The sequence below is a fragment of the Limanda limanda genome, chromosome 3 (assembly GCF_963576545.1).
Source record: "Limanda limanda chromosome 3, fLimLim1.1, whole genome shotgun sequence".
NCBI lineage: Eukaryota > Metazoa > Chordata > Actinopteri > Pleuronectiformes > Pleuronectidae > Limanda > Limanda limanda.
This window is the reverse complement of record NC_083638.1, coordinates 15815353-15830686: the sequence shown is the minus strand read 5'-3', so window position 1 is coordinate 15830686 and position 15334 is coordinate 15815353. Positions and strand designations below refer to the sequence as shown.

Genomic DNA, 15334 nt, shown 5'->3' with positions numbered 1-15334 from the left:
CACATACGTCACCTGCGGAGTCACCGAGCGCGCTCACTGTCACCGTGCACGCGCACACTCAGTGCTGGGAAGAGATTTGCGTTGCGTAACGTGCTGATCAGCTGTTGGAGCCCAGATCAGTGTGAGTCGATTAATCCTCAGATGTGAAGGAAGAGGAGGAGGAGGAGGAGGAGGAATTCTGCACCGATCAACGCGGGTTCACGACTTTTCTCCTGTTTTCCAAACGTGTTTTTCTTCATGCACAGTGGTTGGTCTCATTAAAGGGAGAGTTCACTGAAAAATGAAAACCCACTCATTATCTTCTCACTGAAACTCCAAGAGTGTTTTTTGGACTCGAACACTTCACCCTCCCCTCCAGGGGCGGCTCCTGGTACAGGCGACATAGGCGGTTGCCTAGGCTGAAAAATGCGAGAGGGCGGCACAAGAGACTGAATTATCATGACGTGACACATGCAATGTAAAACAATATATTAACATCACACCATCATCCTCTAACCCCGGGGCACCGGAGGCAGAAGCGCCGCGAAAAGCGGTCCGCCTCATTTCCCCCATGTTAGCACCGGCAGCGTAATGCCGGGAAGAACCGTGAAGCGCCGTGGCCACACACACAAGCACATAATCTCCTGTGGGGGGTGGGGGGCGGCTACAGGGGGGCGGCTACAGGCTTGCGTAGGTCAGTCACATGTGAAGACCAGCATCATTTACCCCTGAAACAGTGGAGAAATGCGCTCCCTGGGCCGCAGGGATGAGCCAGCCCCGCCACTACGCTGCCATGGGTGGAACCAGGACACCAGTGGACACAGGAGCTGGGTCCGAAGTCATGGGTAAGTTTGGCAGGCTGTCGTGTTGGCAGGACTTCAACCACCTATTCATTGCACAATATCTTATCATATGTAAATTTAAAAACAAAAATGAACCATAACCATTTCAAATTAAATATATATATTTTTTTTAAATTAAGTTAAATAAAAAATGAAAAAAAAACTACGTGCGCACATCCTGCGCAGAAACCCATTGCGCAGGAATTGCGCGCGCAGTTTTACTTTTTTTTATTCATTTAATTTTTTTTTTTTTTTTAATTTAATTAAATTTATATAGTGTAATATGTTTAGCAAATAATAGGTGATTGAAATCCTGCCAATTTTAAGAGTTCAGTATATTGCCGGCATGAAAAAAAGAAAGTTCAGGTTGAACCCGCGACCTTCGTATTGAAAAATGGCAACTCTACCCACTAGGCCACACTGCCTACTGACTCCCGGGAGGAACTAAGCACATCCTGGTTTTTATTCACACTTCAGAAAAAATATTTTCTACTTAACTACCTTACTTAAAAGTTACTTTTATATTTTTTGATATTTTAGATACTGGAGGATTTAACATGCTTTAAAAACCTATTGTTAGAGAATAACCTAGTAGTTTTCAAACTTGTCTTCTGCCCCCTGCTGGCTGCTGGGTTCCTCTGCTGCTCTTGCTTGGTTTGTGCAGCTTGTGATTTAACTAAAGCTGTCCATAAAAGAAAATCTTTATTATCCTTCAAGGGCAATTTGATGTACAACCAGCAACCAGTGCACGACAAAAATAAACCAATATATACAATGTAAATAAAACACAATATAAAAACCCTATAGACTAAGTAGCAGGGGAAAATGAGCTTTTAATAAATTAATTGATAAGTCGACCAACAGAAAATTACCCGTCAACTATTTAGATATTCTAGAAACATTTCATTCTACTTTTAATTTCCTGTTGTGTTTCTAATTATTAATAATGTTGGTGACATTTCCTTGATAAATGTGTGGAGGTTTTATTACCTCTGCTAAGGAGGTTATGTTTTCACCTCTGATTTGTCAGTCAACATGTAATGAACTACTCGACCAATAACCACAAAACTTGGTAGAAGGAAGCTGCATGGATCAGAGATGAACCTATACGGCTCTGTTGAGCTCTACTGAGTGCCAGTCTAGTGAATGAATCTGGAATCCTCTCTCAACCCCCCCCCCCCCACACACACACACAGGGTGTGTAGTGTGAAGCTAATGAGGTGTTTTATAAAGATGTGATCGAAAACGTCAGACCAAGTGAATCCACTTTATTTCAGCATGGACAGAAAAAAAGAAGGGAGTTTCATTTCACCGTTAGCAGCAGGACATACTATTGGATTTTCCCTCTCATACCCTGAAGGTTACTCTATCTCTTCAGTTACTAATAAAGCTCTGTTCAGTTAGACACACAGGGATATAAGAACTGGGGTTAATGAAAATGCAAGAAATTAGTCTTCCCCACGTAACACTTAGTTTTACTCAACCTGCGTCCCTGAAATTCAAGTTTGTGTCCCTTCTGTATTTCCAAAAACACTTTTAGCATTTTTAAAAAAAACACTGGCATGAAAATGAATTATACATGGACACTACAGAGCTATATCAGGCAGTCCATGCCCAACATACTATATTGCCATCTTTCTGCAGCAGGACCCTGAGAAACGAGAATGCATAACACATCAGTATCATAACTTAGGTTTCCATGGCTGTGACCAAACAGCTGCACTCCAGCTGTTGTTCTGAATGAGCTTTGCTAATGAAAGAATACTGCATAGTCACATGCAGTATGCGTTGAGAGCACAGCATCCTGGTTCAAATGTTACTATCAACACATCTCCTTTGGTACTCTGTGTTTGAATATATAATGAGTGAATTTTTATTTTTGGGTGAACTATCCCTTTAATGCGCTTTACTATGAATGACTTAGCAGCAAAGCCTGCATGTGTGAAACAAACACTTCAGTAACCACAGGGTGTCACCGTGCAAACAAGATGCACGTGTTGAGGCTGTGAGGACACACATACTCAGAGGCCTCCATGTTACATGACCCCTCACATCATCTACTGTTGTGTGTTGCAGTGTGTTTGGCTGATCCAGGAGTTACAGTCTGACAGAGTGGGAGCTGGTGAAACAACCATAAGGCCTCTTGAGCTGCAGTTTTTAAAAAACAACTCAGTTGAAAGCTGCTCAGCAATGATCTCACTGACCCTGAGCTCTGCTCCATTGATTTGCTTTTATTCATTTCACAAGCATACTCTTGTGATGTGCTCTTGTGTTTGCACTGCATTGTCTTGTGTCTTCATCTTCAGTCACGTGTGTTTATTGCGGTGCTGCCTGCCAAGGGACTGCAGATGTGAACAAGCTTTAAACTATAATCTAGTAAAGTGTATCCAATGGTGACATTTACGTTTTTAACTGAACATTGTCCCTTTTCAAATAAAATAAATAGAAAAAACAACAGATGGTGACGTGGGATATACTGCAACTGCTTCATGCTGCATCACAGCATTAAGAGTGAGATCACTACTTATGATTGTTAATAATTCATGGATACAGTTTCGTAATTTACATTAGCCATGTGTTCAGGATGTACTGGGTTTCCTCAGTATCTATGTAAATGTGAAAATGTCAACACATTACACCTTCATTTAGAGCAACTTATCTTCAGTCATATACTGTAATATTGTATAAAATGTATTATTTAATTATTATATAGCTTCTTTTTATATATCGTATTATAATACACATATTTGGGGCCTGAGCACTGACAGGCACTGACAGACAGTGAGGCCCTATTGAAATTGTAAGGATTATTATTATTCAGGCAAATTAATTGGCTTTTTGAGGGCTTTAACATGCTCAAATTCTTAACAAAATTTGCAGAAAATTAGAAAGTGCTGAAAATTTACTTTTCATTTATTTTCTGTTATTTTTATTTTTAATATAATTAAAATGTTTTATTTACCTCCTGCGCAGAAGCAAACTGCGCAGGATTCATTTAATTTTCTTTTTTGTATTTATTTTTAAATTTAAATTGTGTAAGATATTGTGCAATGAATAGGAGGTTAAAGTTCTTCCAATTTCAGGTGTTTAGTATCTTGCCAAGGTCACTTCGGCCTGAAGATGGGGAAGAGTGGGGATTGAACCACCAACCTTCTTGTTGGAGAACATTCTCTCTACCCCCAGGCTAGATTGTGATCATATTATAAGGCTCTGGTGATGGAGGTTGATAAATATTGTCTTTGAATGTTAAAATGGATGGGTGTGTTGACATTTTTAAAAGGCACTGATGATAATTATTATAAAACTGGAAATATTTACAACATGGATCAAACAATTGTGATTAGTGTCACAATGAAGATTATAACCAGTCATGAACCCTTCAACAGTATTTAGCAGTAGTTTCCCCTCCAGCATTTAGGTTATGTTTACGCCCCTGTCCATTTGTTTTCAAACAAGATTACCAAAAAAACTGTTTTATTGGTGGAAGGATGTTGTATTGTCAGGGAACACTAAATTAAATGTTGATGTGGATACCGATCAGGAGGTGAATTGAGGATATATTTTCCCTTTAACATTGTTAAATCTGGCATTTTCCAACATTTTCAATGTTTTCCCAGGGAATACATTGTTCATTTCCCTTTGAAATGTACAAACTTCTTTACTACATCCTTTATAATAATATAAATGTAATCCTTTATGATGTATCTGACTTGAATTTAAACATGGGTATTCAATATATTTAACAATGTACATCATATGTCTGAATGTCTGTAATGAATGTATTTACAGTGCAGGACCAGTTTATAGTCAGGGCCTGGTGGTCAGTGCTCAGATCAGCAGAATACCAGCTGTCCCTCCCTTCTGTTATTCCTCCCATGTTAGGAGTCGTGCACATGACATTGCCATGAAACCTCATTTGTACTTTTCTCAGCAGCTCTAATTCAGTGCAGATTATCAGATGTGGCATTTGGATGCCACAATGTGGAGATTACGTGGCAGAACAAGAGGTGCTAGGAAAATATTAAAACACAAAGAGACGAGACAGATTTCAAGTTTGCTTTAGAAGATATATAGATATATTTTTTTTCAGATTTGAATATTAATGTCAAAAATACATACTATGATATACAGTTTGCACTACATCTTAGCATGACAGACGTCACAAGTAGTAACTGAAATATTAATTTAAATATTAAATAAAACTGAGGATATGTAAACTGAAAGTGAATGTGTAAACACTAAGCTATGGTTACTTTTTACTATTGCAACACTTCCGATAAAGTGGTTCTGTAACAGTACAAAAGTATTAGAATATTACTATTTTTCTGTTTCATTTCCAGTTATCATGAGAAAAGAAATACACAGTGCACTTCTGATGTTCTGCTGTGAAGCTTTCATTTGAATGGAGCTTGATTGCATGGTCGACTTCTTTAGTGGTCCATGGTATCCGTGTTTCTTTTGGACGAGGGTTTTTCAACATGATGCACGCTCCTCCATACGCACTCCGCTGGCTCCGAGCTCCGAATCACAGGGTCAAAGCCGGGTTCACCTTTAGTTCAATCCAGCTAATCTGCAAGGATTTGAACTCTTTTACTTTTGAAAAGGCCTTGTATTGCATACATGAAGAAAATAAATGTTCAACACTTATTCATTGTGTCAAGTAAAAGTCACATTTTGATTTGAGTAAACAGGAGGAAAGAAGTCTGAATTCTTGGGGAAATTAAAGTCCAACTGCTTCTGTAGACAATCACCGGTCTCCACTCTCCTGACAGACGGTGGAGGGGATGCACACGACAGCAAGAAAAATGATTAGATATCAAGGTTTCCAGGTTCAGAGCCTCCCATTGACAATTCTGGGTGACTGAGGGGATCGAATCTAAAATTTTGGGCACAGGATAGAAAAGTCTTATTGGCTTGCAGTCCTCTTTTATTTTTCAAGTAGAAGCCATGGACCGAGTAAGAGTAACGCTGGCATCGAGGTGTGTTGAAGCTTCGGTGGAGGAGGGAGAGGGACGTGCCTCAGCAGCGGTGAGAGAACGGTGGGTCCATGGGCAAATCTGTGAAGGATTGAAGCTCGTAGGCAGCACCACTGTCGACCTCCATGGACTTCCTGGAAAACAGCAGACGGATGTCCCTATGGAGGTAGATCTTCCCAGACTTAGAGCTCTGGAACCTGTTTGAGAAAAAAGGGAGGATGAATAAGGGAGGAGAAGCGTCACTGCTGCTGAATAGAGACAAAATGGGTCGCTATCCCACCTCAGATGAACGAGGTAACGCAAGGTGCGTCCCTGGCCCAGGCTGAGGGGCTTCCTGCTGGCATGATTGTGTGAGTCACGGCGGACGGGGACAGAGAAGGTCCTCTGGCGTAAGAAGGTCTGGTGTCCAGCTGGCATGGCTCGTAGGTCGTACATTACAACAAACATCTTTACCACTGTCTTGTTAGGGTTGAATAAGGTCTGAGGGGCGTAAACAGAGAGCACAACATTTTAATAGGTTTGTAACACTCAGATTTAAATAACTACAACAACCTCACATGCAGTGAAACTTGTTCATGCTGTTTATATCATCATTATAGTTTAGAAAAAATCCATTAGTGAAAATATATGTCAAATCAGAATACTATATAAGAACTTTTCCTCTACAGCCACTAGGGGTCTCCCTTTCCCAAGGGTTATCTGTTCTTTGTTCTCAGCCACATTGACACAAATACTTAATTCTATCTCCACAAGTGTTTCCTCACCACTTGAATGGTTCCTGATGGAGGTACACGGTAGCCCCGTTTTCCCAGGGACTCCAGGTTTATCACACCCTGTACAAAAACACAATCACATCATGTCAAAAACACACTAACAAAAGTTGTGCACACAGCAGAAACAGCTTTCAGCTCAAGGCTGAGTCATGCATGGGGGGGGGGGGGATAAGAATAAAGCATTGATTGACTGGAAAAAGTTATCTCACCATGTATGGTGAAGGAGCGTTATCATCAGAGACACTGTAGAATGACACGTCCACAGGTAAGGTCAGGTGACTGGGGCAGAAGGACCCGCTGGCTCCGACCTCTGCTGTGAAACCCTCCACTGTCCCTAAAGGCTCCAGGCGGTAGTTCAGCACACACTCCTGGAGAAGCAGTTACATTTGATTTGACACATTAAAGCTGCTTTCAAACACACAGTACTCCCTGGGCGCTACCCATTATATAGCTCCCACTACTCCATGTGGTCACTGCCCTTGTGTGTGTTGTGTACCTTGTGCTGTGTCCACCTACGGATGGGTTAAAAGCAGAGGTTGAATTTCCCAATTGCATGTAGCATGATTGTGTGTGCATGACTAATGCGGGATGAATAAAGGAAATCTTATCTTATCCTACACTGAAGTCCAGACATTTTCCTGAAATAATCAGAGGGGCTATATGTGAGATCAAAATGTCTGAGGCAGTTGCTCCAGGCATGTTCTGGAACTTTTCCTGTCAGACTCCTAGTAAAATGTCAGTAAAATATCTGAGTTAGTCCATGTGAGAAACGGCGGGTTGAATTTAACCTGGGACAAACGTGATCACTAGAAGTTTCCACAGAAGAATTTAGTCGGGAGGAGGTTGCACAAGATTTGAAGGAGCCGCCTCGCAATTCTCTGTTCTCTCTCTAGTCTCTTCTTCCGACAATGATTTACATCAATGATCTGAATATCTTTAATTTATTATCATCTAGGGCAGCAGGGCTCCATCTGAATGGCCAAATATATTGACATGCAGAGCGTGAATGAGTGGCACATGGGCACTATTTATCGCAGCTCAAGCTGTCTTTTGAGATACGTATATCGCGCATGCTGATATTGCGCCCTAGCAGAAACTCAATTGTTCATGAAGTGAGCAAAGTTACTGGATAATAAAGAAAACACAAACATAGCTTACAAGCAAAAGGTACAATAAGACTGGATAGTCCACGTTTTGTCTTTTACCTTTGACAAGCATTAACCTGGAAACCAGTGCAAAGAAGGGTTTGATATGACGACTGACAGAACTGTTCTGCTTGTTGCTGATGTGGACAGGTTTTGTGAATCCACTCTTACATCTGCACACTGCTATTAACAAATTCTAAAAATAAAAACGGCGACACACAACAACACCTCAGACATATGAATGCTGCATCATCGCAGCGCTTCTCTTCACACTGTCTTCTGTTTACATTTTTCTGTCACTCTGCTTCCACTGCTCTAATTGGTTGCAGGTTTATCCAAGCGTGTCCAGAAGGTTCCACATTCATTTGTAAATGCAAATTGGTGTGGCGATGCCCCGACTAGAGAAGCGCAGCAGTTAAATTGATTTCCTTTGTGACCATCATGTTGAATTTGACTAAAAGTGAACTATTATGGGAAAAGACACAAGTCTGAGTGTGTTTATGAATAATACCTCAAAGTTTCCCAGCAGACTGAGACTGGCAGGTGGAGCACTGGCACTGAACAGGTCCTGTGACTCATCCGTGTACCCCTCTCTCTTCAGACACAACCTGAAGGGACAAAAAATACACTTGATCAACATGTTTTCAAAGTTTGCAAGAGACTTTTAAGAAGCTTACATTAAAAAAATATGATCTTAGACTGAAGTTTACATATTTGTAACAAAATCGACATCGACCATCTTAAAAGGTTTGTTACTCTGATGTCTTATTTCAGTGGAGGAAAAGGCATTTAATTGTAATGTATGTCTTACTGTATTACAGTATTAAATAATCAAGCAAATCTTTTAAAAGAAAAATTGATTTGTTCTCATTGCTGAAATGAACAGTTCAACCCTGAACAACAAACTCTTGGAACGTCTGCTTTATCCAAAGTAGCACTGAGCTGCCACCCACATCTTATGTGTGTAGCCAGCCCCCTGAAGCTCTGTGTATATAAAGCCAGTTCAGTTCTGTCTGCCATTTTGAGCTAAATGTGAGATTCTAGATTCAGTCACAGTACAGCAGAGGTTCAGCAGGTGGCAGCATGACAGGAATCATCAGAACAGGAGTGACCTTAACTTACCACTGAGAACAGCTCTACTATTGTCTGATCTTCCAACACACAAACACACACTACTACTACTACTACAATATAATATAGTTGTTCATCTCTACTGTAGATTTTTTATGATACTGTACATTAAATAAGTACACATTCTCAATAACTTATCTATATACAAAAAAAAATGTTCCTTGCTTCCAGATACACAAAGTAAAAGTGAGAAAAACAAGTAAACAGTATGATTAACTTGATCCAGATGGTCCTCTGATCATCATGTGATGTGGGAGGACAAATAAATCTGTCCATTAACAGTGATTGAAACTTCGTTGAGCCTGTGAAATGTCCCTGACATTATCTTTGTGGACAAACTGAGCTGCAGTGACAGTATTTACCTTTTCCCAGAGGCCCACGGCAAACCCTTACAGCCAGCCAGAGAGGTGTCCAGGTCAAAGTAGCCTGTTTGAGTTTTCCTCTGGGGAACCTGCAGCAGACAGACACATACCCAATAACCAAGAGTTGCAGTCACATGATCCCAGGTTCACGCTTTTTGGTGAATGTGACTGTCAAGTTGACATTTTTAAAATTACAGGAGAGAAGCCTTAAAACATAAGCTGTGCGAGTTGACTTCAAACATTACATTTTTTGAATGTATTTAATTCAAACCATTAATGTTTGACTAAATGTATATCTTGTTGTCCATGTGTGTTAGTGAGACTGTGTGAGACCAGAAATCACATGAGTGTGTGGGAAAACACTTTATTGTTTATATGTGGAAGTAAGATCGATCACCGGACAGGAAACGTTCACGGAGTATTTTAATCTTACAAAGTCAGTGCAACAACTTTGTGTGTCTGATGAGGCACAGATGACTCACGTGCCTCACACGCCTGAGTGTGTGTTTATGTGTGTACATTAACCTCATCTCACGTCTTTGCAGCCCAGCTGTGATAAAAGTCGCTGCCAGATATTTCAGGCCTTTTATGACAAACATTCACAGGCCCACTTCTAAACTAATAAAGAGAGAGAGAGTAATGCTTCACATTGAAACCAGTATAGGGTAGTGAGTGTGGTGTTATGACAAACACAACTACTACTACTCATAGCCAGTATGTGTGTGAATGTGCCTCAAACTGTGCGTGAAAGTGTCTTGTGCGAAGAAAGATTTGCTGTCTTTCTTTGTGTGTGTGTGTGTGTGTGTGTGTGTGTGTGTGTGTGTGTGTGTGTGTGTGTGTGTGTGTGTGTGTGTGTGTGTGTGTGTGTGTGTGTGTGTGTGTGTGTGTGTGTGTGTGTGTGTGTGTGTGTGTGTGTGTGTGTGTGTGTGTGTGTGTGTGTGTGTGTGTGTGTGTGTGTGTGTGTGTGTGTGTGTGTGTGTGTGTGTGTGTGTGTGTGTGTGTGTGTCTTAGTCTTACAGGGCTTGAGAGTAGCGGCAGCCCAGTGCAGGGGTGGAAGGCCTTGGTTGCTGTGGCGTCTAATGAGTGGCGATTCTGTTTCTTCCAACTGTTGCAGGGACGCAGAGGGGAGGGGCTGTGAGGACGCTGCAGAGATAGAGATAGATTATTTCCAAGCGCACAAGTACACTGTATTCATCTCTATTTATTAAATCATATTCTGGTAGATCATATGCCATTCTTAAATTACCACTTTACTTCCACCTGCTCCCAGTTAAACTCTTTAAACAGTGAAAATAAATGAGGAGGTTCCTTCCAGTTGGATAGGTTTGATTAGAAATGCCAGTTGGTACCTGAACCTTACTTTATGAAATCTAAGGAATAGTTTAGCCATTTTGGAAACACTCGAACTCGCATTCTCGCTGAAAGTTATACAATAGAGTTATGTTATCTATCTGACACTGTGACATTTAAACAAACTGACAACATTTTCTTAAAGAATCCCTAGAAGTAATTTTCTGTATAAAGCCTGGGTGGAGTTAAATAGTAAGTCTTTGTGACTTACTGACTTACTGTGACTTACAAGGGTTATTCTTTCCGCTTTACATATTCAGAGAAATCCAAAATGGCCGACTTCCTGTTGCGTTAATCAATTGGTGGCAGGACTTTTTTCTGTCCAGTCACGATATACGGGTGTTCCGAATTTCAAAAGATCGGTTAAACCAGATGGAATTGCTACATTTTGAGGGGCGCTGTTGAGCCATTTTGCCATGCCCATTTCGAATCACTCCAGAATACGTACATTTTCATCAGGCCTGATGTTTTTGAGTATGTTGAAACCGTCAAAAAATGTGATTAGTAGCCTGAATAATCAAACAAAAAGCAACTGGGCCTTGATTATTTTGTGAGAGGTAGCAGCCTCTAGAGGTGCCAATAGGTAGATTTTGTTATTTTCTGTTTCCCCTATGCTAAGCTAACTAGCTGCTCATCTCTACAAACAGATTCTGCATGTGAGTATGCAAAAATGCGATGCAGTTTAACCAAGCTTGGGACAGGCCATGATAACTTGAACAATTTTAGATAACTAAATGGGTGATAAGAGTATATGGACAATCAATACCCACTAAGATAGGATTCCCTTACCAGTACAGTCGTTGGGAGAGTCATGTCAGGTCTGGAGATGCTGGAGCACTCTGTGGGTGCCTGGTTCTCATCCTGGAGGGCAGATGCCTGAGCTTTTACACAGTTCTGTATCTGCACCTGGGACTGAGGCTTGCTGTGGTTGGGGTTTATGTTACAGTTCGTGGCTTCGCTTGAATCATTACAAGTCCAACTGAAAAACTGGGCATTCCTTTTCTCGAGGACGGGGGAGGCAGGGGCGGTTTCATGGCTGCTTGGTGTCCTGACTCTGAGCTTGTCCTGTGGGGTTTGTAAACGCTGACCAGCCTGGGTGTGGGACTGGCCTTTTAATAAGGATTCTTCAAGTGTAAAGCGAGCACCATTTTGGGCCCGGGGAGAATGGCATCCGGCCCCTAGATCAACTTGGGGCTTGTCTGTGCAAACGGGTGCATGTGTGGCAGCGGTGTGCGTGCTGCCCCTGTGAGGTTCCTGGCTGGGTATGTGGCCGTTGGTGTGGCCGTTGGTGGCAGTATGTGAGGCTTGTGGGATGTGTGTGACGTGTGAGTATGTGCGGACTGTGTGTGTGATTGTAGTTGTGTGCGTTTGGTGCAGAGGGCTGTTGCTCCTGCTGTGCCTGGGGGACAGAGAGGGGACAGACAGTCTCTCTTGGATGAGTCTGGTGATGTCTTGTACTGCCTGGGCGATGAGGGAGCTCTCTCTCTCCCTCAGTCCATCTCTGTCCTTCTTCTTGTCTCTCTCTCTCTCTCCGTTTCTCTCCTCCTCTCTGTCTCTTGTCTGAGACATTTTTAGCTTCCTGCAGGCGGCAGGTTTGGGGGAGGTGCTCTCTCGTTTACTGAAAGAAGTGTCAGTCACGGGTGTGTTGAAGGGGCTGGGCCACACGCGTCCCACAGATTCATATAGTGGTACCTCAGGCTCTTTGGTCTTACTGGCAGTTATGTCGTCATGGTTACTACCCCACATGGCTTTGGGAGGGTTGTCTGAAGCAAAAAGGCCAGGAGGGAGCGGCGGAGCTGTAGGGTCGCAGAAGTTGAGCCTCTGTGCAATTCGGGCAATAACTTCCTGTCTCTCCTGCAGCAGGGAGCCAATCAGGGGATTTGTTTCAGTTGCAGCGGGCCTTGGGGAGGGGCAGCGAGGTGACTCCGCCATGGAAAAACTCTTAAAAGCTCTCAGTGGGTCAGGGAGGGTCCCCTTTGAAAACACACTGCTGTTGGTACCAGACCCATAGTCCTCTACCTGTGTGGAGTCCGACGAGCCCTTGAGGGTCGAGTACAGCCACTTTCCTGCTTTACTTGTGGGAAGTGGAGATGGGGAGTGGGAGCGGGGTGGCGTGGCAGAATGGGAGGATCTTTGGAACAGTGGCGAGCCCTGACGTTGGGGGACACTGGCCTGCGGAAGCTCTCCGTTCTGATACAGGTGGTTTTCGCCAGGCTCCTTGCTCTTTAGGCTGTAAGGAGGCGGCACAGCAGTGTGAGGAAGGCTGTTAATGGGGATGTTGTTGATGGGAAGATTAGGAATGGGTAATCCATTGAGAAGAAGACCAGAGCTTTTGCTGAACATGTTAGGGTTGTGAAGGAGGTTTTCTTTGCTGTGGTCTTGGCTCTTCTTTGAGGTGGGCGCGCCACCAAGGCTGTTGAGATTCGGGCTGAGGCTGGGGGTTTTGCTGTAAAGGGGAGGCAGACCGGTGTGGATGCTGCAGGCTAGGGTGGGGTAGGTCGGTTGTCGGGGCAGCGACTGCACATGGACCTGCATTGCAACGCTCTGGGACACATTGGGGATGGGGAAAATGTGCTCTGAAGGTGGCTGGGAGAACTGCCACACCAGCTCCTCATCAGCAGCACTGATCCTGTTTAAACAGAGAGAAGTAGAATAAACAGGCCATTGTTAACTCTTGACATCTTAAAATATCTCAGTATTATCAGAGCCTCCAGAGATTCAGTTTCACTTCCCGTAATTCCGTTTTTAAAACATCAGACTGCACACAGATTTACACCCATCTTTAAACTAGAAAACACATAGCTACAGTTTCCTGTCGCTTTAATAATCTGCTCCAACAGCCTGAGTGGAAAACCTTCAGCCCACCAGTGTCATGAGTGTGAGTGTTATATCTGACCTGTACAGGATGTTCCTGGGGACAATGCCATGGGAGGCACTGAGCCAGGCACTGAGCTGGGAGAAGAAGACATAGGAGCGAACAGCTAACAGCAGGGTCTTCTCCTCAATGAAGCGATCGCCACTTCTGTGAAAACAGAGTTAAGAGAGGTGGAAATGTGCCAGTATGTCAGGTTAATGAGAACACAGTTCAGCGATATACAAGTGTGTGTGTTTTTGTCAGACACAGTGTTAACATATGTGAGTTGGAAAATGGGCCAATCTGTCAGACTAATCAACCCTATGAGTGCCAAACCAATTTTCTTTTCTTTTCATCAGTTTTAATTAGCTTAAAGTATTCACTTTAGCACTTCTCTGGATCTGGTGCAAGATCAAAACTTATACAATGTAATTTTACACATTTGAGGTGTCAATAATCATAGAAAAACACTGAAATTTGAATGTATTTAACACAAAAAACTCCATCATAGAGTATATACGTACTAAAATGCTCTGGGCTATTTGTTGTCTTTGAATACAGCTTATGTTGACGTCCACCTCAAGCTCATGTGGAATAGACGTGCTGGTGAAACCTGCACAAGCTGGTGCATGTGCTGACTTGAACGTACGATCATTAATTTTAACAGTTTTTTACTCAGCGTTGACCCAGTTTCTTTGGTACTACTATGTTATGAGGAAACCATGTAAGAATTTCAAAAAGCTTGTTGTCTTCACTTATACAAATGGCAAAACAAAAGTAACTTGAACCTAGTTCAACGACACAAACCAATCAGGATAAAGAGTCTTGAAGTTTAATCCAGGTATGTGGATGGTTGAATGGAGAAGGCAGCAGCCTTGGATATAAACTGTATAAAACTGTATTAATATCAAACTGTGTATTTTAAATAAAATGTTGGTGAGCAGTCTCTTCTATAGGAGTTAAGCTGTGCAACTTCATGTTCAGAATAGTCAGTGCAGCACAGTTTGTGCACTTATGTGTATGTGCTTTAGGCTACATGATAAAAGACAAAATTACAATAATCTAGAGTGCTTTTCCTCCAAATCAAAAATAATCGTTGCCATACTAACAAGCCAGAAAACATATCACATGATGATTCATTTACACTGGGCACACAGCCACAGTAGCATTATAAAATGCAGAGTTTAACTAAATTGAAGAAGTGCTAGCAAATACAACAAGGTCAGCAATGCTTGTAATTTGTTAGTTGAGGCTGATGACTTATTTGCTTCTGGAAAAACAGTCACGTGATAGAAGGGCAACAAATCAGGGAAGAGATACACTGTGACTGATAAGACCCGATCAAGGGGTGAAAGTGTGTGTCAACGTCATTACTTCCAAAGGTTTTCGTTCTGACAAGTCCAGACTAAAATGCAGGCCCAATTTCAAACAAAAACGTGGGCCAGTACCGGTTGATGCCAGGAGTACATGTGAGTAAAAGTGATGCGCTTTCAAAATAAAAGGGTATTTGTGTGGATCAAGGCTTACTGTCTTGGAATCGGCTGCAGGGTCCATCTCTCCAGCAGCAGAGCATCTTGTTTGATGACTGGGTCACTGATGGGGTCACTCGGGGGGCACTCATCGCCATAGCAACAGTCCGGCAGAAGCATGACCTCGATCATAATGGGGATGCTGTTCTTCCAAAGCAGGATCACCTCTGAACGGGTACGCCTCGCCTGCCGACACTGGTCATGCACGCAGCCACAGACAAAGGTGGAGGGTTAGTGTTCGTTCACGAATGTCAACACATTGGCCTTAAACATTTAGGGCCAAAGCAGATGGGACTCCACTTAGAGCTGAAGGTCGCTGAGTTTATTTAGTCACATCTCAATGCAATAATAAACATCTTTTAGCCTTTGTGTGTAATGTGCATGAAGACTGAT

General features: G+C 42.5%; 1 protein-coding gene across 1 annotated transcript in view; it reads right to left on the bottom strand.

Annotated features, from left to right (window-relative positions):
• Positions 1-4867: 4867 nt before the first annotated feature.
• Positions 4868-15334, bottom strand: part of atosa (atos homolog A) — a 29925-nt gene continuing 19458 nt past the window's right edge. Inside the window, exons 3-12 of the mRNA XM_061067763.1 lie at positions 14940-15136; positions 13455-13580; positions 11348-13187; positions 10226-10351; positions 9209-9297; positions 8227-8323; positions 6780-6938; positions 6562-6630; positions 6078-6277; positions 4868-5994 (exon numbers count right to left, since the gene is read on the bottom strand). Of these exons, the coding sequence (XP_060923746.1) occupies positions 5841-5994; positions 6078-6277; positions 6562-6630; positions 6780-6938; positions 8227-8323; positions 9209-9297; positions 10226-10351; positions 11348-13187; positions 13455-13580; positions 14940-15136 (3057 nt within the window). The 3' untranslated portion in view covers positions 4868-5840. The remainder of the gene's footprint in view (positions 5995-6077; positions 6278-6561; positions 6631-6779; positions 6939-8226; positions 8324-9208; positions 9298-10225; positions 10352-11347; positions 13188-13454; positions 13581-14939; positions 15137-15334) is intronic.